This window comes from Lotus japonicus, chromosome 2 (genome assembly GCF_012489685.1).
Source record: "Lotus japonicus ecotype B-129 chromosome 2, LjGifu_v1.2".
Classification (NCBI taxonomy): domain Eukaryota; kingdom Viridiplantae; phylum Streptophyta; class Magnoliopsida; order Fabales; family Fabaceae; genus Lotus; species Lotus japonicus.
In genome coordinates, this window is record NC_080042.1 from 46,937,027 (window position 1) to 46,964,767 (window position 27,741).

Consider the following 27,741-nt stretch of genomic DNA (forward strand, 5'->3'; position numbering starts at 1 on the left):
TTTGACCAAATCCTCTAAGGATCTAATGCTGTCATGAAAAAACAGCACATCTTTTTTTTCTTTTTCTTTTTCTATGATTGAGCCACTGCCCACTGGTTTTTTGTTTTGTTTAAAGTTAATTTGGTTATAATGTGCTGTGATTTACATTAGATTTCATACTAAGATCTGGCTGTACTGATCCATTATGTTTGGGATTTACTATAGTTTCATGTAGGCTCTATTATTTGGACAATACTGGCTTTATAGAAGAGATAACATGGTCATTATTTATTCATGTACTTTCAATGCAACTAAAGTGCTTAGTTCCAAGAAACAAATGAAGGGAAATTGTTATAAGTTTTGTCTCAAAGTGGTGGTTTTCATTTTAGTCTTATTATTCTAATTGTTCTTTATAAAAAGATATGTTAGTGTGGCATTCATATCTTTTGGGTGTTTTCTGACAGGTCAAATAATAGCTTGATGGCACTTCTTTGTGAGTCTGAAATGAAGTTGGCAAATGAGGGGATAGAAACAATTATTGACAAGGTGAGTTCTAGACATTATAGAATACTATTTAGATATGAATAGTCATTTGTATTGTGAATATTGTAATTGTTAACTGATTTTGTGTTGTAACCTTTTTTGAATCTTAGAGGTCTTACTTAGATCTTCAACGCAGAAAGATGAGTCTGCCTTATTCTTCTCATATGTTTTCAATAATAACTGAGATACATTTTAAGTAGTATTTAGTAGGTCTAGATGATTAAGGAATTAAATGTGGGTGTCTCAACTTACATGACAGATGTTGTCTGTTCTGAAATGAGGAGAAAGGGGATCGGATGGGCTTATCTCTATTGGACTTGCGTCAACTAAAATGGACCATTTTCTTAAACTTGCAAGTAATCCAATATCTTATGCTAATAATGTAGCTAAGATACAAGCTAGAGCTCCTGAAATCTTTGTTTCCAATCACTGAGCTTGCCAACTTGACTACGTCCCTGCAATTATTGCCTAAACAGGGCTGGAAAGATATCATAGTTAAGCAAGATCAGGCTGAAGAGAACCAATCAGATGAAAATATCTCTTCCATCCAATAGCATAGTGCAAGTAACATTGCTATGCATTCGCTTCGCCTTCCATGCATGTGGGTTGACTTCTTTGCCACATGGTTTTTATATTACTCAACATATCCAATTTTTCTTCAGGAACTGGTTAAGATATTGGTGAAACCCGTTAGGTTGAACACTATTGTTTCCAACCAGTTTATAATTTATTAGCATCTGAAACCTAATCTGGTGAAGTAATAATGCTTTGAAGTGTATGTGTTTTACCAGTTTATAATGTTCAATTTTTTTTTATGAGACAATATGAATTATTGTTAAGCACGAGGGCTGAATTTTTTACAGTCTTAAATTCGTAATCAAGGCCATATGGTGGTAAAGAGATTGGGGGTCGGGACTGTTAACAAAGGGGTCTGGCTGTGGATAGCATTCTATATATAAGAAAAAAGGAGTCATTGCTCTCAAGCTATTTTTTGTGTGTGAAATGTTTCCTGGTGGAGGCCGTAATTGTGATTGGGGACTCAAAGCTTTGGGGCCTTGTCGTTGTGGTATAACTTGCGTCTCGAATTTAGATTTGTGTTTGGTTCATCTGATGCGGATATGGTGATATTTGTAGAATTCAGGAATAATGGCTATTCGCGTATTGGTGTGCTCATTTGGGACAATTGGTGCTATGCTGATTTATTTGGTGTTGCAGTATGGAGGAGAGCGTGAGATGTGTGTGTACTCTATATATATTTATTATTTTTTAAATTTCAGGGTAAAAAGTTCTAACGGGTAGTGACATCTTACATTTTTTTTTACAGGAAAATACTTTCATGTTAAAGTTTTAATATAATTTAAGTATTTTTTTCATATTTTATACAGAATTAGAAAACATTACCATTTTTAATATTATAAAATTTTTATTTTTAAATTACAGTGTAAAAAGCTCTCACGGAAATGAACATTTACATCAAAATTCTTTCATGTAAAAATTAATAAAAATTAAATTTTAATAATTTTCAATATTTTTAAATAATATATATGCTTCTAGGATAAAAAATATATAAAAGTATAAAATATGCTCTACGACTCACAAATTTTTTAATATATATTAGTATGTATTGACTTATATTTTAATTACATAATAAACAACTCCAACGGGGAGTAACATTTTACATGAAAGTACTTTGAAGTAAAATTATTAAAAATATAAAATTCGAGAGTGAAAATATTTCTACAAAGATTAGAAAATATTAACATATATATATGTGTGTGTGTGTGCGCGCGCGCGCACGCGACGTATGTGTTAAGATTACAGAATAAAAAACTTTCACGGGGAAGAATAATTTACATGATAATACTTACATATTGAAGTCCTTGTGGGATAGTTCAATTGGTAAGAGTTGGAGGACATATGAGTTGGGAGAAAAAGGTCCAAGGATCAATCTCTGGTGGGTGTAATTTATATTTTTGATATACCAAAAAATACTTACATATTGAAATTAATAAAAATATTTCTGGTTCTATTAATTTGTAATGATATATGCTAGACAAGAGTTTTTTAAGAAGTGTTATCAAATTTGTTTTTCGTTACGAAATTTGATGTTTAACTATCATTGAAGATTGAATATGTACAGTACAATTATTCATAACTTTCGTAGCAAAATAAGGACGTCATCTACCCGTTAATTGACCATGGTGTTTTTTTTATCTCCAGTCAATATTGTCTTGTGCATATTCGAATATTTCTGTATCTTGCCTTTGTTAAATGTTAATACGTGCTTTTTTAGATCTATATGAAATGAGATGTTAAATTACATGCATTGAAAGAGGGTGACTCTTTAACCTTTTTTTTCATTAGTGAAGAAGTTGGCCTCATTGATGTATTAATACACGACGACACCCAGTAGCTAGGATGCCCTGTATGTTGTACTGTTAACTTCATTTTGGCATGTAATGACTTTTATGATGTACTGAGTTGTCTCTTAATACTATGGACCTGGGCAATGGAATATCTTACATTTTATAAATGAAGAATTTAGTTTGGGTAAGAAAATATGTGAAAAATTACTCACCGTGCAAAGCACGGGCTACTATACTAGTTGAAAATACAAAAACCAAGTTCTGTTAAAGCATAAACCACCCTTTCAATCAGCTCTCCAATCAACGTGAACACCACACCCACAAAGGCTCGTTACGATCACAGCCTGTCTTTGCCAAGAAATCAGGTTGACGATTAATCTCTCTGAAAATATGATATATCCGAAGGCACTCAACCTCATTACGCAATATATCAATCATGTGGAGATCATTATGGAGCTTCCATGGACTATTGGCCCGCTTGCTCACCCACCCCACCGCGAGCGTTGAATCACTCTCCACCACCACACGACTCAGTCCAAACTCCTTGCTGAACTCTAAAGCCTTCCGAATGGCCTTGACCTCAGCCTCAAACGCAAACACCACACCAAGAGACATGGAAAGAATCCACTAATCTCCCCTGTGGCATCCCGCACCACCCCACTGATACCCCCATGTCCGGGGCACCCCTTGCTGCGCCATCCACATTCCACTTCAGAATTCCTTCTGGCGGGCAAGTCCACACGACTTGTAGACATCTCTCCACCCACTGCCCCACCATAATCGCACCAAAGTTTTGCAGAAAATCACACAGGATAAAGGAGCAATGAGGCTTCCCAGCTTTGATCCACCAATATAGACGTGTTATGTGAATATCCCACACTGTCTCAACTGAAGCCTCTTCCCCCTTAAAGATTAAACCGTTATGAACCATCCAAACAGACCAAGCCAAAGCATACGGTATCAACCTCCATAATACCAGGCCCGACCCCTTCCTGAGGGAATCCCATTCCTTCAACATCGACAAAATAGATGCAGGAACACACCACATAACTCCTTCCCGCAATAGAACTCTGCTCCATAGCACCCATGAAAATTTGCATACCAATAGCAAATGTGTCACTGTTTCTTCTGCTTGGCCGCACAACACACACACTGCTTCAGCGTCGACTAAAACCCACCGATTGTGCAAGTTCACCATGACTGCCACCCTATTCTCAGCTGCCTGCCACAAAAATAAAACAACCTTTGGGGGCGCAAGTTTCTTTACACATGATGGGACCACCCAATTAGGATGACCATATAGCTAAAGTTCAACCTCCATACAAAACGTCTTCACTGTGACCCTCCATATATATATATAAATACTGAAGATGAGAGAACATTAGAGGTTAGAACAAAGACAATGAGGTTTATGGACCATAGAAATAGTGCCTAACACGTATTCTAGAATTAGGAAAATTGAAAAATCCCCTTATTTAAGTAAAATCCCTAGAAAGAAACTTCTCAAATAACATTCCCTTCTTTAAAGAAATGTTATAGAAGCAAGAAAATATAGCATTTTAACACAGTGAATGCCATTGTTAGAAAATGTGTGGTAAAGGCGTAAATCTAAACTACAAAGGTTAATACAAATCTTAGGCCAATATACAATTAGAAAGGAGCACAAAAACATGAAATCTAAATGAACTTTTGGAGCCTAGTCCTCATGAATTTGGTAGCCTAACAACACTCAATTATGTAATTACATTATGATTCTCTACCCACCATCTTGGCCATCACCTTTGATCCAAAATCTTTGGTATATTTTCCAAAGCACCAAATCTTGAAGACTTCCTCCTAGCTACCTCAGTTTTAGCATGCTTCTCAAAGTTGATACAAATGAATCATGGCACTTGATATAAAAGATCAGAGTTGATTCACATATAAATCTTTCAGTCCACTACTTTTCTTGTCCTTCACTTTGTTGCTGCCTCTACTGGCTGAGCACTTCTCTTTCTTGTTATGGGAAGATTGAAGTTCATGAAGTCTAAAATCACTCATTTTAGCCTTTTTTCTGTCTCAGTCTTCTCTCTATGCTGATCTGCTCACATAATTCTTATCCATATAATCAATTAGTAGGAAAACCAACATCCTTATAATCTGTTTCAAAAAAAAAAAAATCCTTATAATCATTGTACTTGTGAATAGTCTTGGGAATGCATAGGCTGAAATACAAAACTCCAAAGAGGTAAAAAAACCCATGGAATGAGAGTGAAAGAGGAAATAAATAGAAAAAGGTATAAAAAAAGTAAAAATAAGGATGATTCATACCTTGGAAGGAGACAAAAAAGCTTGAACTTGTACGTTAAGTAAGAATTCTCTTATCCACTCCCATTTATCTTCTTCGTTGCTCCTGCTTTGTTCATTCCTGAGAACATGTCTTTAGTTTGGATAAGATGATACAATAGAATCACACTGTTGAAAAATAGGGCTGGCTGTGATATCAATTTAAGACTCCAAGATAAGTTTACCACCTTTTCCTACTCATTCTACCAAGCATGCGTAATCAAAGGATCCAAAACCTTGCAACTGTTAGGTGAGCATTTAGATTTGAGACTTGATCCTTGGAATTGAGAAAATAAAAATAAACAAAACATATTCAATTAAAACCAAGAAGCTACTATCATGTACTTCTTTTAATCTTTCATTCATTAGCTTTATCACTATGTTAGAATTCAGAGGCATCATGCATATGCTTAATATGAATGTCAAAACCAAAATAAAAATCCAACAACATTGCTATGTGGTTCCTATTTTTCTTCCCTGTAACTTAAAAATAAATAACCATTCTTGATAATTATACGACTCATAAATTCATGGCAGCACTTTCCTCCATTCCACTCTCTACAAAAACCTTATTGTATGTTGTATAGTAACATTTTCTGAAAGCAGATTAACGATTTTACAAACCATAGCACAAAGCAAGTCAAGAGCTTTAGGGTTTTTACCGGAGCAGAAGATAATGACTGATAAGAACTTAGCCTCACAATAAAATCCGAAGAAGAGATAGGGTGGTGAAATCAGAATGGCGAACTGAAAATGAAAGGAGGACAAAAAAAAAACGATTCTTACAATGGGGATTGGCAACTCCATAACAGTAAAAAAACACAAATGCATAAAACATCAATTCAATTCTAACCTGTTTGAGAGGGATCTTCTCAAGTTAGATTAGCTTCAAAATCTAGAATGTGCAATACAACTAATAAACATGACAACAGGGCACATTATGAATCTGATAAAAAAAATTAGGATACGAACCAAGACTTAAAATATCTCAACCCAAAAATCCATATTTAGATAGAAAGCAAAAAATGGCAGGATAATAACACACACAGATCTGTTCATTAAACAAAGTGCACATTAGAGAACAAAATATGTTTTTGAAAATGCTCCAACATAATCTCATACCTACAACAATGCATACCAAGCCAATAAAGTGAGAAACAAAGGCATCAATTAAAGAAGAACACTGATAAACAATATAACAATAAAATCCATGAAAATCCTTTTCATAGAGCTTTTATTTTACCTTGTTTAAATCTCAAGATTTCTTCTCTCCTGGGTTAATAATTTCTTTATTGTGGTATGTCTTCTAGCCTTTGAAATTCCAAGTAAAAAAAATATTAGAATTTCAAAAAATACAAAAAGATGACGACACTATTAGACCAAAAAACAAAGATGAAAATGGAAAAAAGTATATGGTATTGTCTCATTAATCAAACTTCAAAGGTTGTTAAGCTTTTTAATTATATTTGTGCAGATTGAAAAAGTATATGGAATTCTCTTAGCATATATTGTATTTGACTACCATATTGCTTATGCAGAATATGAGCCAAGTAAATTGCATTTCCACTATCTAGCTCAATAGCTTTTGTATATCAATTAACAACTTGGGCATTTTTTAGCTGAAAAATTTACCCACATGATCAGCAAGTCTCAACAAAGAGTTGTGTTAAAACAGTAGCAAAAAAAGCACAAAATACACCATAGAAACAAAGACAAATTAAGAGACAAACTCCAAAATTGATCAGAACACACAAAAGAAAACGGAAAATCGGAACCCATTTCAATAAAGATGAAAATAGAAAAAAATTATGTGAAAAGTAGAACACGGTAGGTCAAGCAGAAAGATAAGGAGAAGAGGTTTACCCAGAAATCAGCCCATGGAAACTCTGGGTTTCCTTCGGTCCAAAATCTCATATTTGTGTTCTTCTCTTACTCTTGTTCTGGAAACCCAGATGCACCAATGAAACACAACAGAGGGGGAGGGATTCGATAGATGTTGGGGGATTGGAGCTCGACGGTTGAAAAGGCATCAGCGTTGGTAGTGGCAGAGTCGCCTGAGAATGGGGGACGTTGCTGATGACGACGACGTCGTCGAACTTGGGGCTCTCTTTCAATTGGATTTCCCACTCCTTCCTCTTCCAGCTCTTTAACCTCTCTTCGAATTCATTCATCATAGAAATTCTGGTTCACGCACAGGACATATGTCGAACCAAATGTCTAGGACATCTGGTACAATGTACAGCAGAAGTGCAACACAGTATTAAATCAACAAAAAACATGATAACTTAGCCAACTCATATCAGATCTGCAAGGAGACATGTCATAGTTAAGATGTTACAACATCGTGTCCGACATGTTGGCAAAAACACACTTAGCTAAAACGCAGACAATCATGAACAAAGGAACAAAAATCATAATGAAGAGTCGTAGCTTTGCCCTGTCTTTAGGTCAAAGAAGGAGGACGCAAGATCCTTGCAGTGGTAGAGCTCGGCGGGAGTGGACGTTGTGGAGAGAGTTCTGGTCAGATGAGCGTGTAAAATGAAAGAAATAGGGAGTGAAACAAATTTGTGCATATTAGAGAGCCACATAATTTTGATTTTGAAAAACAAAATTTTCATAACCTTTCCTTGGGACACGGAAGAGGAGTGGGGCTGAAGAATTTTTATTGGACATTGATGGAAGGGATTAATTGGAATGGAGAAAAAATAATTATGGAGGTTTGGCATGCCTTTGACATGCGTGAAGCATTCAAAAAGGGGTTAGTTTCAAAAAAAATTCAAAAAGGGGTTGGAATTTGTTTAAAAAAAAGGGGGTTGGAAGAAAGGGGGGTTGGAAGACACGCATTGCACTGTAGGGGTGCATATGGGTTGGATTGGATGGATTTTGGTCAAAATAAAATCCGAATCGATCAAAATTGTCTGGGTTGGGTTGGGTTGGATTTCACGAATTTCTTCTTCGGACCCGATCCGAACCAACCCGACGAAGTTCAGATTTGGTTGGATGGATTGATTGGGTCACTATATTAAAATAATAATATATCTGAAATATGAAAAAATCTTGCAAATATTATTATAAATTCAGAAAAAGTTTTAAAAAATACTAAATATGTTATAATACTAAATAGCATGAAAATGACACAAAAAGTTATACCAAATAGCATGAAATAATACCACATAAATGACATGTAGCCAAATATCTTGAAAACATAAAACTTTATTACCAAATGACATGAAACAATCTAACATAAATAATACATAAAAAGTGAAAAGCAACACTAAATGTCATGTCATGACACCTAGAACTTAGATGTCTCCAACATGCCAAATAATATATATAGACATGTAACAAATAACTTCGAACAAATACTCTAAGTTCAAATATGACAAATAACTACAAATACTTAAGTCTCAAAGTTTCAAAAAGTCATCACTCCGACACTAGCACTCCAAGTATGAGTAAAATTATAAAAAAAAATTATTATTATATGTATGGATTATGGGTTGGGTTGGATGGATTTGAACTGAATCCGAAATCCGATCCGAACTTGGTTGGGTTGTAGTCAAATCCATCCGATTAACCCGATTACCCGATCCAACCCGCACTTTTTCTATTAGATCGGATTGGGTTGGACGGGTTCATTGGATTTACCCGGCTCATGTTCACCCCTATTGCACTGTGTGGAAAAGAGGGATTTCAAATCTATAACTTTAAAAATGAGTGTTGGAAGTTGGAACAACAAAACTCATTTTGAATTGGGATTAAATGAAAGAGAGAGAAAGAGAAGCTGGTCGAGATATATTGGAAAATTGGGGAAGGAGTGCTGGTGTGGATTTAATGAAAGGAGATAGTGGGAGAGAGAAAGAAGGAATGAGATAGTGGGAGAGAGAGAATTGGTGAAGGAATGAATAAATTTGAATATAATAATACAAAGAGGACACGTGGTAAGTTGTGGTTTAAAGTTAGGAGAATAAAATATTGTAAAATATTCTTGAACTGAGGTTTTTGATAATGACATCTTGGAAAGTTACTGCTTTAATATATATATATATATATATTATAATTAAACACTTTGAAATAAGTGAAAGATTTAATATATATGTACATACTAGTTTTACACATGCCTTCAATCACATCTCTCCTTTTTATACTTAAAATATTTTTAAATTAAAATTAAATTATGAAACGAAAAAATGATGGATTATTTTTGCCACTTCTCTCAAATATGATTGACTGACTATGTAAAACTCCTTTACACGATCAATGCATAAAAATTTTTCTTTATTTACTATGGATTTATTATATATGTACAAATAGTGTAAAAAGTTTTACACAAACATTCAATCACATTTTTCTATTTTCCATTTGAAATATGAGCGTTGCTCAAGTACTCTTCAAGATTGAGATAGTTCAATACCCTACAAATTATTCTTTAGACTATAAATGACCAAGTTGCAAATTTAAATTTTTTATTAGAAATAAAATTATGACAAATCAATGCAAACATATACGCAACACCCTCCAATTTGAATGAGTTCCAAAAATAATTGTCTTGAAATATTTTTAAATTTTCATTTAATTATGACATGATAAATTGATAAATTATATTTTTTGATACATCGGAAAGATAAATTGCGTTCACGAGTATTGATCTTTGGTTCAATCAAAAATTGATAAACGGTGCCAGAATGATATTTTAAGTGGTAAAGGGTTGGGGGACATATGAGTTGGAGATGGGAGATCAAGGATTCAATCCCTAAAAAGTAGGGCTGGGCACCGGTCGGATTTGGGTCGAATCCTCGGTTGTGGGCGGGTTTGAATCCTCAATTTTTTCAATCCATTTCCGACCAAATTTAAGCAACAGGTGATTCGGATTTGGGTTGAACGGGTCTCGGGTTAGCAGCGTGGGTTAACGCGGATTTCAAAACAAAAAATTGAAAACATTATTCATAGGAAGCAGAGAAGAGGAGGACGTCAGAGGTCGGAGGTGGCCTTCCTCATACAAAAACAAATACAGAGGTCAGAGGCAACAATCATCAAACAAATAAAACAGAGATTGAAAATCAGATCCCAAGCGAAGCAAGATAAGAGGACGGATTTGTCATCTGATGATGACAATATCATCGATTCCTCATCAAGGTTCTTCATCGACTTCCCCCTCTAACAGATCTGAGAAATACATCGACATTGAGCAGCGGTGATATGTTCTTGGATCTTGATCGACAACGCTGAGGGGAGTAGAGAGGTGAGGAAGTGAGAGCCGATAGAGTGGATGTGAGAAATAAGAGATGAGAGAGTAAAGAACCCTTGTTGTGTGGCCGACGACCGTCGTTGATTGTCGCTTCCTTTGAATTATCTGTTGAATTAGGGTTTGTCGTGTGGCTTCAGGTTCTTATGACTTATCTATGTGGGCTGAGCTTATGACCCTTTAAAAAAAATCTTAAAACTATATATGGGCTCGGTCGGGTTCGATCACCGCTGTACAGGGTTTCTTGGACAGAACTCGACTGGTTCAAACCTGTTGAACCCAATTTTCTCACCCGATGACCTGTTTACCCGCTTCGGTCTGCCCGTTAGCTGCGGTTTGGACTCGATTAAGCCGGTTTCGAGCCAAGCCGAACTTTTTGCCCAACCCTACTAAAAGTATAATTTATCTTTCAAATTTAAAAAAAAATCATTTATTGTTGTGACAATAATTTTTTTGCTTTAACAGTGTAACACAATCCACAAATCAAATTTAAAAATGTGGAAAAAGCATATTTTTACTTAGTTTTTTTTTTAAACTACATATTTTTATTTAGTTGATGTGACACATGATTAAAACTTAATTAATTAGCTGAATGAAAAACATTACAAAAGCCATACATTTTTCTCTATTATTTTCTAGAAATTTCTAAACATAATTTCTTCTCCGAGGGGGGAGAGAATATTTCTATTCTATTATAATCCCCAAATTAGAACCCTAGTTTCCGCCATTATCGCAGTCTTTTCCCTTTCTTCACGTGTGCGAAACGAGCCTGTTCTGTTGTTATTTCACAGGATCGCTCTTCACCTCGCGTCCAAAATCCACGAATCTCTGTTGTTGCACAGAACGCTTTTCTCCTCGCGTAGAAACCCATTATCACTGTCTTTCCCCATTATCTAAGCTTGTGGATTTGGAGGCTTTCATTTTATTGATTCTCTAGCTATGGTACCTTCACATATCCCTCTCTTGTTCCCATCTTCTATTGTTTGTCTGTTTTTCAAGTGAATTAGATGAATAAGGGCATGCTTGATAATCCTTTGTTGTTGAGCTTTTGTGTATTAAGAAATTTAGAAAATAACCCTTTTGTTGTTTTCTCCATCTCATGAGGTTTGGTTTTAGAATTTTGAAAACAGATTTTATTCATGTTATGGTAGCTAGATGTTTAGTTTGTGTTTCTTAGCAATTAGCATCATATTAGCTCCTTTTGTATGCTGTGATTACCATTTGGGCATATGTCAGATTATTGGGTGTGTAATAGGTTGAAGACACGGTAGTTAGAAATCTTTGCATCATAGCTTCTTTTTGATGCATGTGTCAAAAGAAAAATATAAAATTTGATGGAGATGTATTGACTGATGAGGTTCCAAGTGGATAGAAATCTGTTATCAAATGATTGTTGTAGTACAATTAATTTTCTGGAATGTTCCCTATTTCTAGCTAAACTTTGAATGAACTTTATGCAGGCTTCAAAGATTCTTGCTAACTTGATTGTGATGGGTGGGGGAATCTTGGTTAGAGCAGTTGCTCAGGCATATCGTCAAGCACTTAACAGTAAGTTTTCCAAATTCGTGACATTTGCGATTTGTGCTGCTAATCTACTATTGAATTCCAAGATTGCTAGGAGTTTAGATTAATTGTTGTTACTTCCCACCTCCACCATCATTTTTCACTTAATTTCTAGATATTCAATTGTTACTTCATTAATTTAATAATTTAACAATGAAGTTAGGTGTGTAAAGATTTAGGGGAATTGTAGTTTTTCAGTTTGGCCAACATTTGGTGTGGGATTTCATAGGCTACATAGGGAATGAACCCATTATGGGGCATGAAGTTGAGAAGTTTGAATCATTACATGGGATGAGCATAGAATGATTTTTTGGTTGTGATTGGTTTGCATCCCTATCATATGTGGAACCCTCACTTCTAGACTATTGAATAGAATCCTTGTTTTGTGGAGTTGATTAAGTAGCAGGTTGTGAGAAGAGCTTAGGAGAAGGATTCCATGGTTCATGTACAATTTTTTTGATCAATTTCCTTTCTTCTTGATTAGTAGGTATAATTGGCTCCTACCTCTTCGCTTTTAGGACATGCTTCGGTAGAATTACTTTTTGGGCTTGTTTGATGTCACGATATGATAAGATCAGATAACATAAGAAAGCTGGATAAGAGGAGGATAAAATATGATAAGTTCCTATTCTATCCGAAGTTTGATGTGAACTAGAAATATGATATGATTGTACACATACCTAAATTACCTCAGTGTCATGAATTGAGAAGCCCTCCCCTTGTTTGAGAATATTTTAAATAGGGGAAAAGGGTTTGGGGAATATTTGAAAACCCTCGAAGACCCCTCTAAGACCCTCATTTAGTTATTTGGTGGAGTTCCCTCAAATTGGGTCATTTGGTAGAATTTTGAACTTCCAAAGTAGGGGAGGGCTTACCCACCCTTCCCCTCAAAGCCTTCCCTTCCCCTCCCTCAAAAACTCCCAAACAAAGCCTAAAAGGAAGTTAGTTGTTGAAGTGAAGAAGTCCATAAAAAGTCTAACTAAGGGGATTCTAGTTCCAAACACTTCCACTGAATTGCATGCAGTAAAGCTAAAAGACTCCTAAAATATTATAAAAACAGAAATCAAAATGTAGAAGAGATCTGGACAGAAAACTAATCCTGCAGTGTATTGACAATATGCATAAGTAATCTCTTTTTAATCCTCCATTGTCTGCCTTTTTAGACAATGGAATCTTGCTCCTATTAGTAATTTGTGATAGTTGGAAATGGTGCAGATAGATTCATGGCCTTTTTGAATAGTAGATACTAGATGTCACTTTCATCCTTTTTTCTCTTTCATTTCAGCAAAAGCAACTTTGACTCTGACCTCTTTGAATGATCTCCTAGTCGGTTCCTTTTAATGCTTTCTAAGTTGCTTGTTGAAACCTTCTAAGTTTGTCCTTCAGCCTGAGATTCAAGGATCTAAATATGAGCTATGTGAGGATATTCATGGATGGTTGAGATTTTCTCTAGTGGTAAATTCAGCAGAGAGGATCTGTTCCTATTTTCCATTGGTCATATGAATATCCGCTGATTTGTCAGCTTGTCCCTTACGACGGATATCTTTTTGGATGCAGCATTCTGACAATATTCTTCTGATGTCTTCTAATGAATTGGAGTGCAGTGGCATTTTTTGTATACTTCATCTAGTGGATGTTGACCTTCTTGCACTATTGATGAATTCTATAAAATAGTTTAATTGCTCAAATGCTTCCTTGTCGCCTCTGCCATATGAAGCTTCCTTGTAGTATGGATGTTCTGAAATAAATGCCTTCTGATGGAGCACCCTTCTGACTTAGCTTTTTAATATGAGGGTTCTCTTCTGATGCTTGCTTAGTTTCAAATTTCAATGTGGTAGGTTCATGTTCATTTACTCCTTTCTTAAGGAATCTCAACTGCTAACATTAGTTCCATTAGATTCCGAATGCTTGAAGTTTGATCATATAGTTCGTATCATTAAGACTAGCACAGTTCAAAAGGTTCTTTGACTTGATACACATATTTAAGGCATCTTCTCTCTTTACCACATGAACACGGAGGCAATTTTTGACATCATAATCAGCCCTTTTGTCCTGTGATCCACTCAACTGAAACTTGTTGCATATAAAACATTTCTTTTATCTCCAGAAACCTGTATATATTGGGAAATATATGGAGATTTGTCATTGCCTGAAACATAATCATGTTCATTTGAATTTATTATACTCCTTTATGCTGCAAAAGTCTTCAGAGAATCTTAGGGTCTTTATTGTTAGGCTTTCATAGAACCTATGGATACTGTACAAAGATCTTGCTTTCTGCTGTGATAACACTTCATATTAGTCTCCTTATGTAACACATGCTCTCTGACTTGGTTCTATAACTTAATGGTGTGACTTATCAATTTTATTTCTCTATACTTAACAAAATTTTGGATATCACCCTTGTTCATAAAGGGTTAACTAGTTTCCTTTCCTTTGGACATTGGGTATTTGTTTTTTCCCATTCATTAGATTTGACTCGAAAGGCTAGCGAACTAAGCTATTCCTTCTTTTCAGTATACCTGCATATACATCAGTGGAGCTTTAATACCCTTGTATTCATTTTCTTCAGGGTGTCCTTTACCTCACCTATACAGAATTGTTAATGATAAATCATTACTTTCTTAACAACCTTGGTCTCAAAACAGCAATATGACATCTGATACTCACTTGAAAATATACTGAACTAGCTCCTCCATCTTGTCCATGCCTTCTTTGTTATACTTAATTTGTTTTAGGTCCTAAGTCTTTCTTACTACATGTCTTCTCATTTTCTCAACATTATGTTGTTCCAGATGCGGCGAAAAATGGTGTTGCCCAAGAGACAATACAAAACACTGTCCGCCGAGTTAGCAAAGTGATGACAGAGCAAGAGGCTCGCCAGATTCTTGGTGTTGCTGAGGAAACTCCCTGGGAAGAGATTCTGAAGGTTAGTATATCATCCGTGCTGTGGTTGCTGCCATTGCCCAATGTTGTTTTAATAATCGCCTAAACACAATTTAATTTTTTTGGGCAGAAATATGACAGATTGTTTGAGAATAATTCCAAGAATGGGAGTTTTTACCTCCAGTCCAAAGTCCATCGAGCTAAGGAATGTCTAGAGGCAGTCCACGGCAAGAGTGAGGGTACCCCTAGTTGAGAATTAGTTTTGCTCTATCTTTATACCCTTGTGTAATGGTTTTGGCCTCCTAGTTGTATACTATTTTTTCACTCAAGTTTCTGGAACTAAATTTGTTGCTACTATAAAAAGTTGTATATTATTGGTTGGGAATTGATGGAAAATAATGAACTGAAGCTATGTTATTACTTTAACAGTTTAACGTGGTCAAAATGAGAATTGAAGTCAATAATATTGATGTGAGAAACAACTGCATGTTTTTGAAAACATCATTCTGATGGGCTTCTGCATATTGGGCCAGATATACTAATCCCAGATTGATTAATTTGGGTTTTATTAATTCCAGTTTGTTAGAGTTTTATATCTCTAGAATAGTCCCTCTGTTAAGATTGACCAAATAAGTGGGTTTGGGTGTTTTCTCTGCTCTTTTCCCCCTTCTCTTCCTGCCTCCCACTACCACAACTCTGTCTTCCACCTCCATTGCCGGCCACCGCGCTTCCTTTCCCTACGGTAGTTGGTTCTTCAACGATTGTGGCATTGCGCCCCCACTAAGCCATGTTCATCCCTTGCCTAGATCTCCGTGCATCCTTCTCCATTGCAATGTTGGTGTCCATTAGATTTCACTCTTCTAGGAACGCCTTCATCCTCCTCTAACTTTGATCACCTGCGAATATTGTCGCTGCTGCTACTGATTCAACCGTGCTACTGGTTTAACCAGAAACTTCTCCTTTCTCCTAGTTTTCAAATTTGCTGGATGACCCTTGTTTTTTGCAACTGAAGTCTGCACCACTTGCAACACCGGCAGAGCCAGTTGTGTTGTTGCTTTGGGAAGCGCCGATTAAAAAAGATACATCCTAACTGCTTAGAAGTCATTAGCTTTCTGTTAATTTGGATTTTGAGAGGCTTTTGTACGGCTTTTTAGGGTTTTACTTCATGATTTATGCTGATTGTGTAAGCTGAGTGTGTAAGCTGAGTGTACATGTTTGAGCTTCATTTTCTTATGTTTTTGTGCATTGCTGTAGCACTTCCTGAGATTTTGTCTCACATGTTGTAAATGTCGTTTGACAACCCTTCTAGGACTTTAATTCCAATCACCATTGACAAAAAACAAAAAGATTGATCACGCCTTAACTCTAGGGAGCTAGTTTAACAATAAATTGTATTGAATTCTAAATGATGAGAGCCCGATAAAATTGAGTTGTGCTTTCAATTTTCTTATTTTGATTTGATGCTTTCATTGAGAGTCGAACTCAAGAGTTTTGTTAGATGAGAAGAGTTTTTCACTATATATTATGGTTATCAAAACAGGGAACATGGTCTTCGTTACTTTCATCCTTATCATAATAAATACACCAAAATTGTTTTAATCTTGTATTTTGACTTTTGCGAATCACACAAAAATTGTCGCACTTTGAAAGTGCTGGCGAAACAAATATTAAAAGTCTTTTCATATTTTACGAATTTAAGAGTGTCTTAAATTGATGAGCGGTGACATCAATAACAACTCCTTTTTTTTTCTGAAAGCTAAATCAAAGTTCCATTAATAGGAAAAAGACCATGGGAACAACCTCTCCCATGTGAGGAAAATCACAAACCGATTGTGCCAAAATACAAGTAACATGGGATTGCTACAGCACACCCAGATAAGAGTAAAGACAACCCAACACAAATTAACAAACACCCTCTAAAAGCTTACTAAATACCCCACATCAGATCCACGAATATAAGCACATTCCATCTGCTAAGGCAGCTCACCATTGCCACTAACAGAACCAATGCCATACAGTAGAAGAAGTAAGGAGCAGCGGACCCTAACTTGGAGTAAATCACTCACCCGCGACCCAAGTTCAGATCCCCATATCAGCATTAGCAACTACAGCCTGCAACCCCTCCATATCAGTCGGTTCAGGGGCACAAAACCAAATTGGAGAGGCTCTAAAGCAGCCTTTATTGGCCAGAAAGTCAGCCTCCTCGTTGCTCTCCCTAAAGATATGCCTGACTTCAATACAGTTTACCTCCTGAACTAAGAAGTCGATGTGGTTCAGCACATTTAGAAGTTTCCATGGCCGCTTCTCATTTGATCCAACCTAACCTACCGCTACCGTTGAGTCACTTTCGATTATAATGTTTATGAAGAGAAATTCTTGGCAGAAAATTAATGCATTTAGGATGGCCCTAACCTCAGCTTCGAAGGCCAATCCGTGACCCGAGTTCAAGGAGAAGAATCCTAGGATGTTGTTGTTTTCATCTCGAATAATCCCACCTACACCACTTGGACCCGGGTTCCCCTTGGAGGCTCCATCAACATTACATTGTATCAGACTAGGAGAGGGGGGAGACCATGCCCAAGTTCTTGGAGGTTTGATTCTAGGCACAAATCTGATATCACTAATATGCTGCATAATGTGACACAAGACAGTCCCTCCACAAGCTTTTTACCCACCACGACAGCTTTAGCAAGTGGGATTCCCATATATCATCAACTCCTTGTTAAAGTACCACGTTTGTGAACACTGATGATACTGGAGAACGCAACGATCTTTTTTTATCTTTCAAAATACGTTCAGAATAGAGTTGTGATATTTAAATCAGGCTAGGTGTTTGAACATTCATTTTTGTGGGGGTTTCTAACCGCGACAAAGTGAAAAATGTGAAAAAGAAAAAAAATAATAATAAGTGTTCTGTGACAGTTTATGACATAGATGTTCGGAATGTTTACCACCGTAGAGGCCAATATTTTTTTTTCTAAATTTAATATTACAACTTTGTTGATAAGTTGTGGCCTCTTGGATCACGTGTTGAAGGAATGCGATGTTGGAGATGATGGTAGTCCCCTCCCCTTTGGGGGTTGGCTTTGAGCGGAACCCACTACTCGTCCATTCTATGGACGCCGTGAAGGAGGTGGTGGTCTTGGGGATGGCCCATGGAGACACGAACAACAACCTAAGAAAGAGGATGGGGAAGGAAGTTCTAAAACAGTTACAGTAAAAGAGGTGGAATAAGTGGAGGACGGAGGTGCTGATTTGGAAGGTGATGATCAATATTTTGGTGACCAAATTGAGGTGGACGGTGATGAGGAAGAAGGTGGTGACCAGCTTACTGGAGATGCAAACGTGGTGGACAGTGGGACCATGAGCAACATTCCATCTTCTACACATCACATTGAGACCACCAAGGGCAAGGCTAGTGTGGATGGGGACCAAGGAAAAAAAGAGGTGCCCATTTTGGGACGGAAGAGGGCAGGTGACTTGACTTCGGCATCTGCTCGCACGGGGGTTTCTCCTCCTCTTAAGAAGTTGAACTCTGACTCTGGATTGGGATTGGCGGGGACTGCTACGCAGTCCCGCCTACCACAATGAGGCTCCTGGCGTGGAACTGTCGTGGGCTTGGGAACCTGCGGGCAGTTAGGGAATTGAAGATGCTCATCCACACAGAAGCTCCTGATGTTTGTTTTCTTTCCGAAACTCGGTTGTTTTCAGCAGAGATGTTGCGTTAGAGGGGGGTGGGAGGCCTCTTTAATATATTTCCAGTCCAGTGTGCGGGTACCAGACAATCTAGAGCTGGTGGTTTGTGTTTGCTTTGGCGAGAGGGAATTGATGTGGGGATTATTAGTTCTTCTTTGAATCATATTCGTTTTTCCGTCATTGATGCGGAAACTCAAGCTTATATGGAATGTATTGCAGTGTATGGCTTTCCTAAAGAGCAAAATAAAAGGAGGACTTGGGAGATGATCCAGAGGTTAAAACCGGCGGACTCTATCCCATGGTGTTGTTTTGGGGACTTCAATGATATTTTATCCCCTGATGATAAACTTGGAGGAGACCCACCGGACTTGAGGAGGCTTCAAGAGCGTGCTTTGATTCGCAGTCAGTGTGGTTTGTATGTAGTGGATTACTCGGGGAACCGTTTTACTTGGTCAAATAACAGCCATCCGGGTACTATAGAGGAACGACTTGATTATGTGTTGGTTAATAAGGATTGGGAGGAGCTGTGGCCGGTGACTTATGTTCTTAACCGAACTCATTTTAAGTCCGACCATAGCCCGATTCTAGTGTATTGTGGGAATCGCAAGAGAAGGGCAGAGAAGAAGATGGAGAGGAGGTTCAGATTTGAGGAGCTATGGTTGCAACAGCGTGAGGCATGTACCGAGGTGGTGGGTGGTGTGTGGGGAAATTCAAATATGGACCTTGCTCAGAAAATTGCGGAGGTGGGTGTGGCGTTGGATTCTTGGGGGATGGACACTTTTGGGGATATTCCGAAGAAGATCTCGGAGGCTAGGGTTGTTCTCCAACGCCTTCAAAGAAGGGTACCGTCTGAGGAGGTTCTTAGTGAGATTCGAAAGACTGAGAGAGCTCGCTGTGCTTCTGGAGCAAGAAGGGATTGTTTGTAGCCAGAGATCGAGGGCAACTTGGTTGCGCCACGGAGATCGCAATTCTCGTTTTTTTCCATCAGAAAGCCTCCCAAAGGAGGCGGCGCAATTTGATAGAGTGCATTCGGAATGCGAGTGGGAGAGAAGTGGAGACGGACGAGGAGATTGCACATGTGTTGGCTACATATTTTCAGGATTTGTTCACTTGTTCTAATCCGTCTGGGATTGAGGAGGTCGTGGATCTTGTGGCAAATAGAGTTTCCCCCTCTCATAGGGAGACCCTACTGGAGCCTTTCTCGTGGGATGACGTGGAGGAAGCTTTATTTCAGATGCACCCAACGAAAGCTCCAGGAGCGGATGGCCTGCCAGCTCTATTTTATCAAAAGTTCTGGAGTATCATTGGTGATGATGTCTCCCAATTCTGCTTACAGGTGCTCCAAGGTTCTATTGAACCAGGTATTGCTAATCAGACCTTGCTTGTTTTAATTCCTAAGATTAAAATACCTGAGCATGCTAGCCAGTTTAGGTCCATTAGCCTTTGTAATGTAATCTTTAAGATTATTACAAAGTGCATTGCGAATAGATTAAAATTGATTTTGCCTGATTTAATTTGTGAAACATAAAGTGCTTTTGTGCCTGGTCAGCTTATTACGGATAATGCGTTAATTGCATTTGAATGTTTTCACTTTATGAAGAAAAGAATTCAGAGCCGGAATGGCATTATGGCACTCAAACTGGATATGTGAAAAGCATACGACCGGGTTGAGTGGCCTTTCCTTCAGTCTGTTATGATATCTATGGGGTTCCCACAGTGTTGGGTGAATTTAATTATGAGATGTGTTTCTACTGTGAATTTCTCTATCTTGCTTAATGGTAATAGGCAGGATCCTTTTGTGCCCCATCGTGGTTTGCATCAAGGGGATCCTCTATCACCTTATTTGTTTATTTTATGTGGGGAAGTCTTTTTTTCTATGATTAACAAAGCTGTGTTGAATTTCTCACTACATGGGGTTAAGATTTCCAGGATTGCTCCTGTGATCTCACATTTACTGTTTGCAGATGACAGTGTAATTTTTGCTAGAGCAGATATGCAAGAGGCGGAGTGTATTCGAAATATTCTCTCTTCCTATGAGAGAGCTTCAGGACAAGCTATTAACCTTGATAAATCAATGCTTTCAGTTAGCCGAAATGTGCAACAAAATTCTTTTCATGAGCTGAGACAGCTGTTAGGAGTAAAGGTCGTAGAAAGCTTTGATAAATACCTAGGCTTACCGACTATCATTGGAAAGTCGAAAACCCAGATATTTAATTTTGTTAAGGAAAGAGTTTGAAGAAGCTTAAAGGGTGGAAAGAGAGGACTTTGTCTAGAGCAGGTAGGGAGATCCTTGTGAAAGCAGTGGTGCAAACCATTCCGGCTTATGTAATATCTTGTTTTGTCTTGCCGGATGGACTTTGTGATCAGATTGAGGGCATGATTAGTAAGTTTTATTGGGAAGGGGATGTCTCCCGCAAAAGCCTTCATTGGGCTTCTTGAGACAAGTTATGTCGAGCTAAAGATGATGGAGGACTTGGTTTTCGAGATTTTAAATCCTTTAATTTGTCCCTTGTTGCAAAAAACTGGTGGAGGATATATAATTACCCAAATTCATTGTTTAGTCGTATTTTCAAGGCAGTGTACTTCCCTAGTGGCAATCTCTTAGGTGCGAAGAAAGGATATAGACCTAGCTATGCGTGGTCTAGCATTTTGAAATCTGGTTGGTTGTTCGAGAAGGGTGGAAGGTGGAGGCTTGGGAATGGAGCTTCGGTGGATATCTTACGTGATGCTTGGCTCCCTCACGGTGCTCCTTTGATTTACCGTGAGGACCTTTTTGCTGAGTTGCATCAGGTAAAGGTGGCGGACTTGATAGACAATGGGAGATGGAACGAGAACTTGGTGGGTATGGTGTTCAACCCAGCCTCTGCAACGATGATCCTTGTTGTCCCTTTGCCTCTTCAGAGCTGTGATGATCGCCATTTTTGGCCTGGAACGAGTGATGGCTGGTACTCCTCTAAGTCTGGTTATGAGTTTATTCGGATGGAGAACAGGGACTTGTTACCGTCGATATCTTCAGCTGCAGCGGTGTCAAGTCTAGTTTGGAAGACGGTGTGGAAAGCTCCTTCTCTACCTCGCTGTATGGAGGTGGTGTGGAGAGCTTGTGCGGGTTACCTCTTGGTGAGATCAGCGCTTAAGCGGCGGGGAATGGACGTTGACCCGTCATGTCCATGGTGCGGTTTAGAAGATGAGACAGAGGTACATGTTTTAATTACATGCTCAGCTATTATGCGTGTATGGTTCACTGTCAAGGGACTTGGGGGGATGGAAAATTCATATTTTCATGAGGTTGTGGCTCAGCTATGGGATGGCGTGAGTGATGAGGTGGTTGGAAAATTCATTACGTTAGTTTATGTAATATGGGAGGCTAGGAATGCATTGCTTTTTCAACAACAAGAGCTTTCCATTGATTGTATTCTTGCTCGAGTGGTATCCTTGGAAGCTTTACCTCGACCAGCAAGCGTGCAACATAGTCCAAGGTCTGAAACTGTATTATGGAAACGTCCAGCTGCGGGCTGGATCAAAATAAACTTGGATGCTTCTGTCCGGCGAGCCTTGGTTGGTTTCGGTATGGTGGCGAGGGACGAGGAAGGTGCTTTATTGGCGGCAGCAACATTTGCTCCGGTTATGATGCAATCCGCCGGCCTTGCGGAGGCTCTTTGCTTACGGTGGGCGATGCAGCTTGCATTTGACCTTGGTTTCTTCACTGTTTGTTTTGAGACAGATTCGTTACAGCTCTATCAGTGGTGGCGACGTCGCTCCAGAGGCTCATCTTATCTTGATTTAATTATTTCGGATTGTCGTACTTTAGCTTTATCTTTTGCAAACCTTGATGTTTTATTTATTCGTCGTTCCGGCAATCGTGCCGCTGACTTCTTAGCCCGGGGGGTATCCTCTTTTTTGGTTTGGATAGAGGAAGGTCCCCCCGGCCTGGATGCTTTTGTTACTGTTGACGCTTTGGCTTCTATGCCGGCTTGATTTAATGGATTTATGTTACTCTAAAAAAAATGATGCTGATTTCCGGTTGTTATAACCTGCGTTGTGGATCGGTTCACGTGTTTTCCACGTGGACACAACTTCAAGAAACATGCAAAAGATGTTAGTAATAGAGAAAAAATAATAGAAAGTATATTAAACTATTAGTAAATAGGTAAAAAAAAAAAAGACAATTAGTAGATGGACATTAGGAATGTGATTTTCCAGGAAACTAACATGCTATGTTGTTTGAGCGAGACGTGATTACATGTGAGCTGATTAGTTAGCTGGAAAACCAATAAGCTACTCCCTCCGTTCCAATTTGTTTGTTGTTTTAGCATTTGCACACAGTTTAAGAGCTAATCATTAAATTAATATTTTCACAAAAATACCCCTATTTATTTTCATTTATGTCAATTATTTCTTCCTCATTTTCCACACTCACACTACTAATTTCACATTTTTTCCATTGAAAATATAAGAGAGAGAATGTGAATTCAAAATTTGAGTTACTACTACAAAAGAGAAACTTGACCAGAATAATGGCTTACATTTTCGTAAATAGGGAGAGTAATTAATAGAGATAGTGGGGATAGTTAATTTAGGTGGTAGGTTGGTTTATTGAGAAACTTTAAATTAATTATTCAACAACGGTATAGAGGGAAGAAAATGGGAAAAATGCATTAAATATATAAAACAACAATCATTTTAAAATTTCTAGCAAAAGCTAAAACAACAAACAAATTGGAACGGAGGGAGTATAATTTTGTTTGCATTTTATTGTATAAATTGATCTCGTCAGCATGATAATAATAAGTTTCATTCACGAGGTCTTCCTTATTTTAGCATTTTTGTTTTCTTTTTTTATCTTTGACCCTATTTGAACACAAAAGTGATGTGTACGTTAAAAATTGAAATAACATGTAATATTTTTTCCACAAAAGTAAAGTTTTGGATATGTCCCTGTTGCTAACTTTGTATAGTATTGACTTATCTATCAATCATTCTTGTACATTTAATAGATAGATTATTTGATCTAGCATGAAATGAAGTCTGATAAAACTGTAACGTATAAGCTACTTGAAAATATTTAGTTCACTACCACAACCACCATCACTACCGCCATAATCACCATATCTACTATCACCACCACCGTCATTGTCGCTACCACCACAATATTCCACACCACCATAGCCACTACAGTCATTGCCGCCAGCTACAACACTTCAATCACCACCACCAACACTACTATTTCTACTGCCACCGCCACCATCATTATAACCTCATTTGGCCCACCACCCTGCACACCTTCATCGCCACTACTTCCACTACCACCAGTGTCGCTACCACTACTATCGCCACAACCCTCACCTTCCATTGGCCACCACCCGCTACAACATCACTCTACCTCCATTATAAGCCTTTACTAAATATATGAACGCATTAACTTAAATATTACAATAATTATAATTATAATGTATGACTAAATATTATATAATAGTAAATTTTTATCAAACATGCCTTATACAATTAGATTTAACACGATCAGACTTTATTGCTGTGTTTGGTTTGAGGAAAAGAAAGGGGAAGGAAAGAAAAGTTTTTGTGGGCCCCACTGAGAAAAGCTTTCCTCCCTAAACTAGACGGAAAACACAAGTATATTGCTTTATAAAAGAAAATGGCAATAACGCCCCTCCTTTAACTCATTCACGTGCATGTGTGTAAGAGTTAAAAAATTCTCCCACTTTTGAAAACGTATATTCTATAAAAATATAAAATACATACTTTAATAATTTTTTCATGAAATACGTAATGTATATATAAAAAAATATATTAGAATAATAAATTTTTATGAAATTTTTAAAATTAGTTTTAATTACTACTTTTATTTATAGAATTGGATATTTATGTCATTTCATAAATATGATCTTTTATTTTCTTTCACTTTTCTATCCAACCAAACAACCTAACAAATCATCTCACTTTCATTTCCCTTTCTTTTTTTATCTTTCTTTCCTTCCTCTTTTCTTTCCTCTCACTTTCTCTTTCAACCAAACACACCCTATACTTTTTGCATATTGCGAGAGAATTGCAGAGTTTTGGACAAAAATATAAATTAATTCAAGTCACTAAAACCGGGACAGTGATGAAAAGATTGGATATTGATATAATGATATATGACATTTTTTTTTTGTAATAGATATATGAAATTCATTATATATATTTTATCGTCACTATTATTATGACATATATAAATATATCTAATGTCATGTTTGAAGAGTCATTTGCTCCAAGAAAAAAAGGTTTGAAAAATCATAAAGGAGATGTTTTTGTACCTAATCCATGGAGTATTTTTCTGCAGTCAATGTTTTCATTTAAAGAAATTATTACTATCTTTTATGAATTTTTCGCACCATTGTCTTTGTTTGACTTGTTTATTTTTTGGTCAAGTTTGTTTTCCTATTTTAAATGCACATCTAGAACTAGAATTAAACAAGGTATATTTTTTTCTGGTCCAAAAACAAGGTTTTCATTGGATGTAATTCAAAGACGGGTGGGGTCAAACTATGAAGGGAATTAGATTTCCCACCCCCTAATTTAGAATTGCCACCCCATTTAAAAGTGGGGAAAAATCAAAATTGTCCCTCCGTGTTTTACTCCGGAGGTTGAACATTCAGACTCATCCAGAACTTCAACTTTCGGACTCTGTTAATATTAGAACAGAATTCATATTCACTTTTAGAACAGAACAAAACATCAACACTCGGAACTCTCAAGACGTGCGACTCAGAAGCGACATTGAGGTACCCAAAAGCGACCAAGAATCGCGACCAAAAGGGTATTGTAACCATGTCTGTTTGTCCCATATTATTGTCACTGCATTTTCATGTTTCTGTTTTTGTTACAGTATCTGGTTTGAGAGATCTGAATCTTGAAGTTTCATATTAATCTAGTACAACAACTTTCGGACGTCTTAAAAAGGGGGTGACAAATTTTATTATCAATCAGTCATGTTATTTTTGCTGCAATTGGACTAAAGTCATGTTATTTTAACTGTAATTAAAGCTTCCGAACTTATAACTCTCGGACTAGTCCAAAACATCAACAATTGGACTGATATAGAGGTTTAAGTCCCGGAGGGTAGTCCCGACATTTTTTAAAAAAGGCTAGGGTGGCAATTCTAAATGATGGGGTGAGAAATCTTATTCCCAACTATGAACTAGGCCCAGCTTGGTTACTTTAAATAGAAAATTGTGGGGGCTTGATATATGATAATAAAAAAACAACATAATTAATTCTTGCATGAGCATTCATGCATATTCCAAATAAAATTAATTACAAGTTAAAATATTGTGTTTTTTTTTTCATATGCAAACAAATGCTAGTGGTTAATAATATTAGTACGTTAGTTTTTTCACCAGAGTTTGAACCCCGAGCCCTTTATTCCTTCCCCCCAACCTTTAGTTGTTAGTATTAAAATATTGTGATTATTGGATATAATTTTTTTATTATTTTAATATTTCAACTTTTATTCTTTACATTTAGTAAATATTACTCACTCCTTTCCAAAATTGTTTTTGTTTTAGCTTTTCATATATTTTCCAAAATGGTTGTTGTTTAAGAAATTCAACACTATTTATTAATTACATCTACTTTCTTCTATATCCTTCTTTGATATTACTATATCTCCCACCTACCACCTCCAATTCTTACCAATCACAATTCCCACCAATCACTTAATGAATAACTATCATTTTCTCTTTAATAAAATTCAACTTTAAATAAGGGTGTCTAAGAAAATTTTATATCAATTTTCCGATGGAACGAAAAAAAGAAAATTTTATATCAATTAATAAATTTTTAAACTGTGTGCATACCTTAAACAACAATCATTTTGGACATTTTGGAACTTAGCAACTATAATTCTTGACTTCTTGTGACATCCAATAATCACATAAATAGTGTATGTGCACTATTTGTACGTCCACCGGCTGACTAAAATCCAAAATAGTAATTGGTAGAATAAAATTATTTACCAACTATTTTACATGTTTTTTTTGCCTAATTATTCCTTTAATTTAATGGAATTAAAGGTATATGTCACTTGCATTGAAATGATCTATCTAAATGATAATTTGCCAATGTCGAAGCTCTTGGGGTTATCTAAACAACACGAAAAAACTACATATAAAAAAGAAAAAAAGTACTCATACGGAGGAAATAAGTTTGGTGGTCTAACAGCAACAGCTGCAACTTTTTTTAGAATTTATAATAAAACCCGGTTAATTATGTCATCAATAGTTATGTCATCAAATCCTTTGAATTGAAACATTAGGAAAGGTTTTCATTTGAAATTGTCATAAACATTTATGATAAACAATTTTTGACCTAATATTCATGATTGTGACTTGTGAGTACAGAATAACTTGTGATGTCTTTTAAAAAAATTATATTACCACGTTTTAAATCGTTACCAAAGTTATAGTTCCATACTCCAGATTGTGTCAATTATGATATAAGCTGCCTACTACTGCTGTCGTGTGTTATCACGGTTAGTAAGAACATATCACTTCTGTTTTCAAAAAGAAAGAACATATCACTTCTTTTTAGAAGATTAAGTATTCAATTTTTATTATTAATATAAGAGTTGTGTTAATGAATAATTTACAAGTATTTTTATAAGCAACATGTCAACTCATCATGATGATGCTGGAGCTGAAACCCACCTAAAACTGTTTTTATCGAAAATATTAGCCACCTACTTAAATCTCGTTTCAAATGCAAAATAATTTAGCATTACTTCGTCAACTCCTCAGTCTTTATGTACCCAAAAAAAAAAACTCCTCAGTCTTTCTATATATATCAATAATATTTTTAATTCAAACGGGTAATCTACACTGAAAAGTGAAAAGTAGGTTCAAGTTTGATCAGTTCAAAACTGCACTTTAAAAGCTTATAGACTAATTGGCATTCCAAAATATCTTTTGACAAGTTGATAATTTTGCTTTGCATAAATTCCTTTCCCTTCTCAAACTGAGAATCCATGATTTGATTGATCCACTTTATGAACTTAATCTCCAGTTAAAAACAAAAATGTTAATAAATTAAAATTATAGAGTTAGATAAGAAAGAAAAGATAAATAATAAACCTGATATGATAAAATA

General features: G+C 36.6%; 1 protein-coding gene and 1 long non-coding RNA gene across 8 annotated transcripts; one reads left to right on the plus strand and one right to left on the minus strand.

Moving 5' to 3' along the window:
* Window positions 1-4,440: 4,440 nt before the first annotated feature.
* Window positions 4,441-7,947, minus strand: LOC130738136 (uncharacterized). Of its 6 annotated transcripts, none has more exons than XR_009019228.1 (5): window positions 7,077-7,947; window positions 6,067-6,524; window positions 5,402-5,960; window positions 5,199-5,295; window positions 4,441-5,027 (listed from the first exon to the last, which is right to left on the minus strand). It is a non-coding gene; the product is annotated as an uncharacterized LOC130738136 (long non-coding RNA). The 6 variants fall into 6 exon arrangements; XR_009019225.1 differs by having other exon boundaries at window positions 5,199-5,960; window positions 6,067-6,126; window positions 6,457-6,524; window positions 7,077-7,946; XR_009019227.1 differs by having other exon boundaries at window positions 5,199-5,456; window positions 5,876-5,960; window positions 7,077-7,946.
* Window positions 7,948-11,109: 3,162 nt separating this feature from the next.
* LOC130738137 (mitochondrial import inner membrane translocase subunit PAM16 like 2-like) lies at window positions 11,110-15,333 on the plus strand. Of its 2 annotated transcripts, XM_057590050.1 has the most exons (4): window positions 11,110-11,400; window positions 11,919-12,006; window positions 14,817-14,950; window positions 15,038-15,333. In XM_057590050.1, exons 1-4 carry the CDS (start codon window positions 11,398-11,400, stop codon window positions 15,158-15,160), a joined length of 348 nt encoding a protein of 115 aa, XP_057446033.1. In that variant the 5' UTR covers window positions 11,110-11,397; the 3' UTR covers window positions 15,161-15,333. The 2 variants fall into 2 exon arrangements, with proteins under 2 accessions (XP_057446033.1, XP_057446032.1); XM_057590049.1 differs by lacking the exon at window positions 11,110-11,400 and having other exon boundaries at window positions 11,889-12,006.
* Window positions 15,334-27,741: the final 12,408 nt, after the last annotated feature.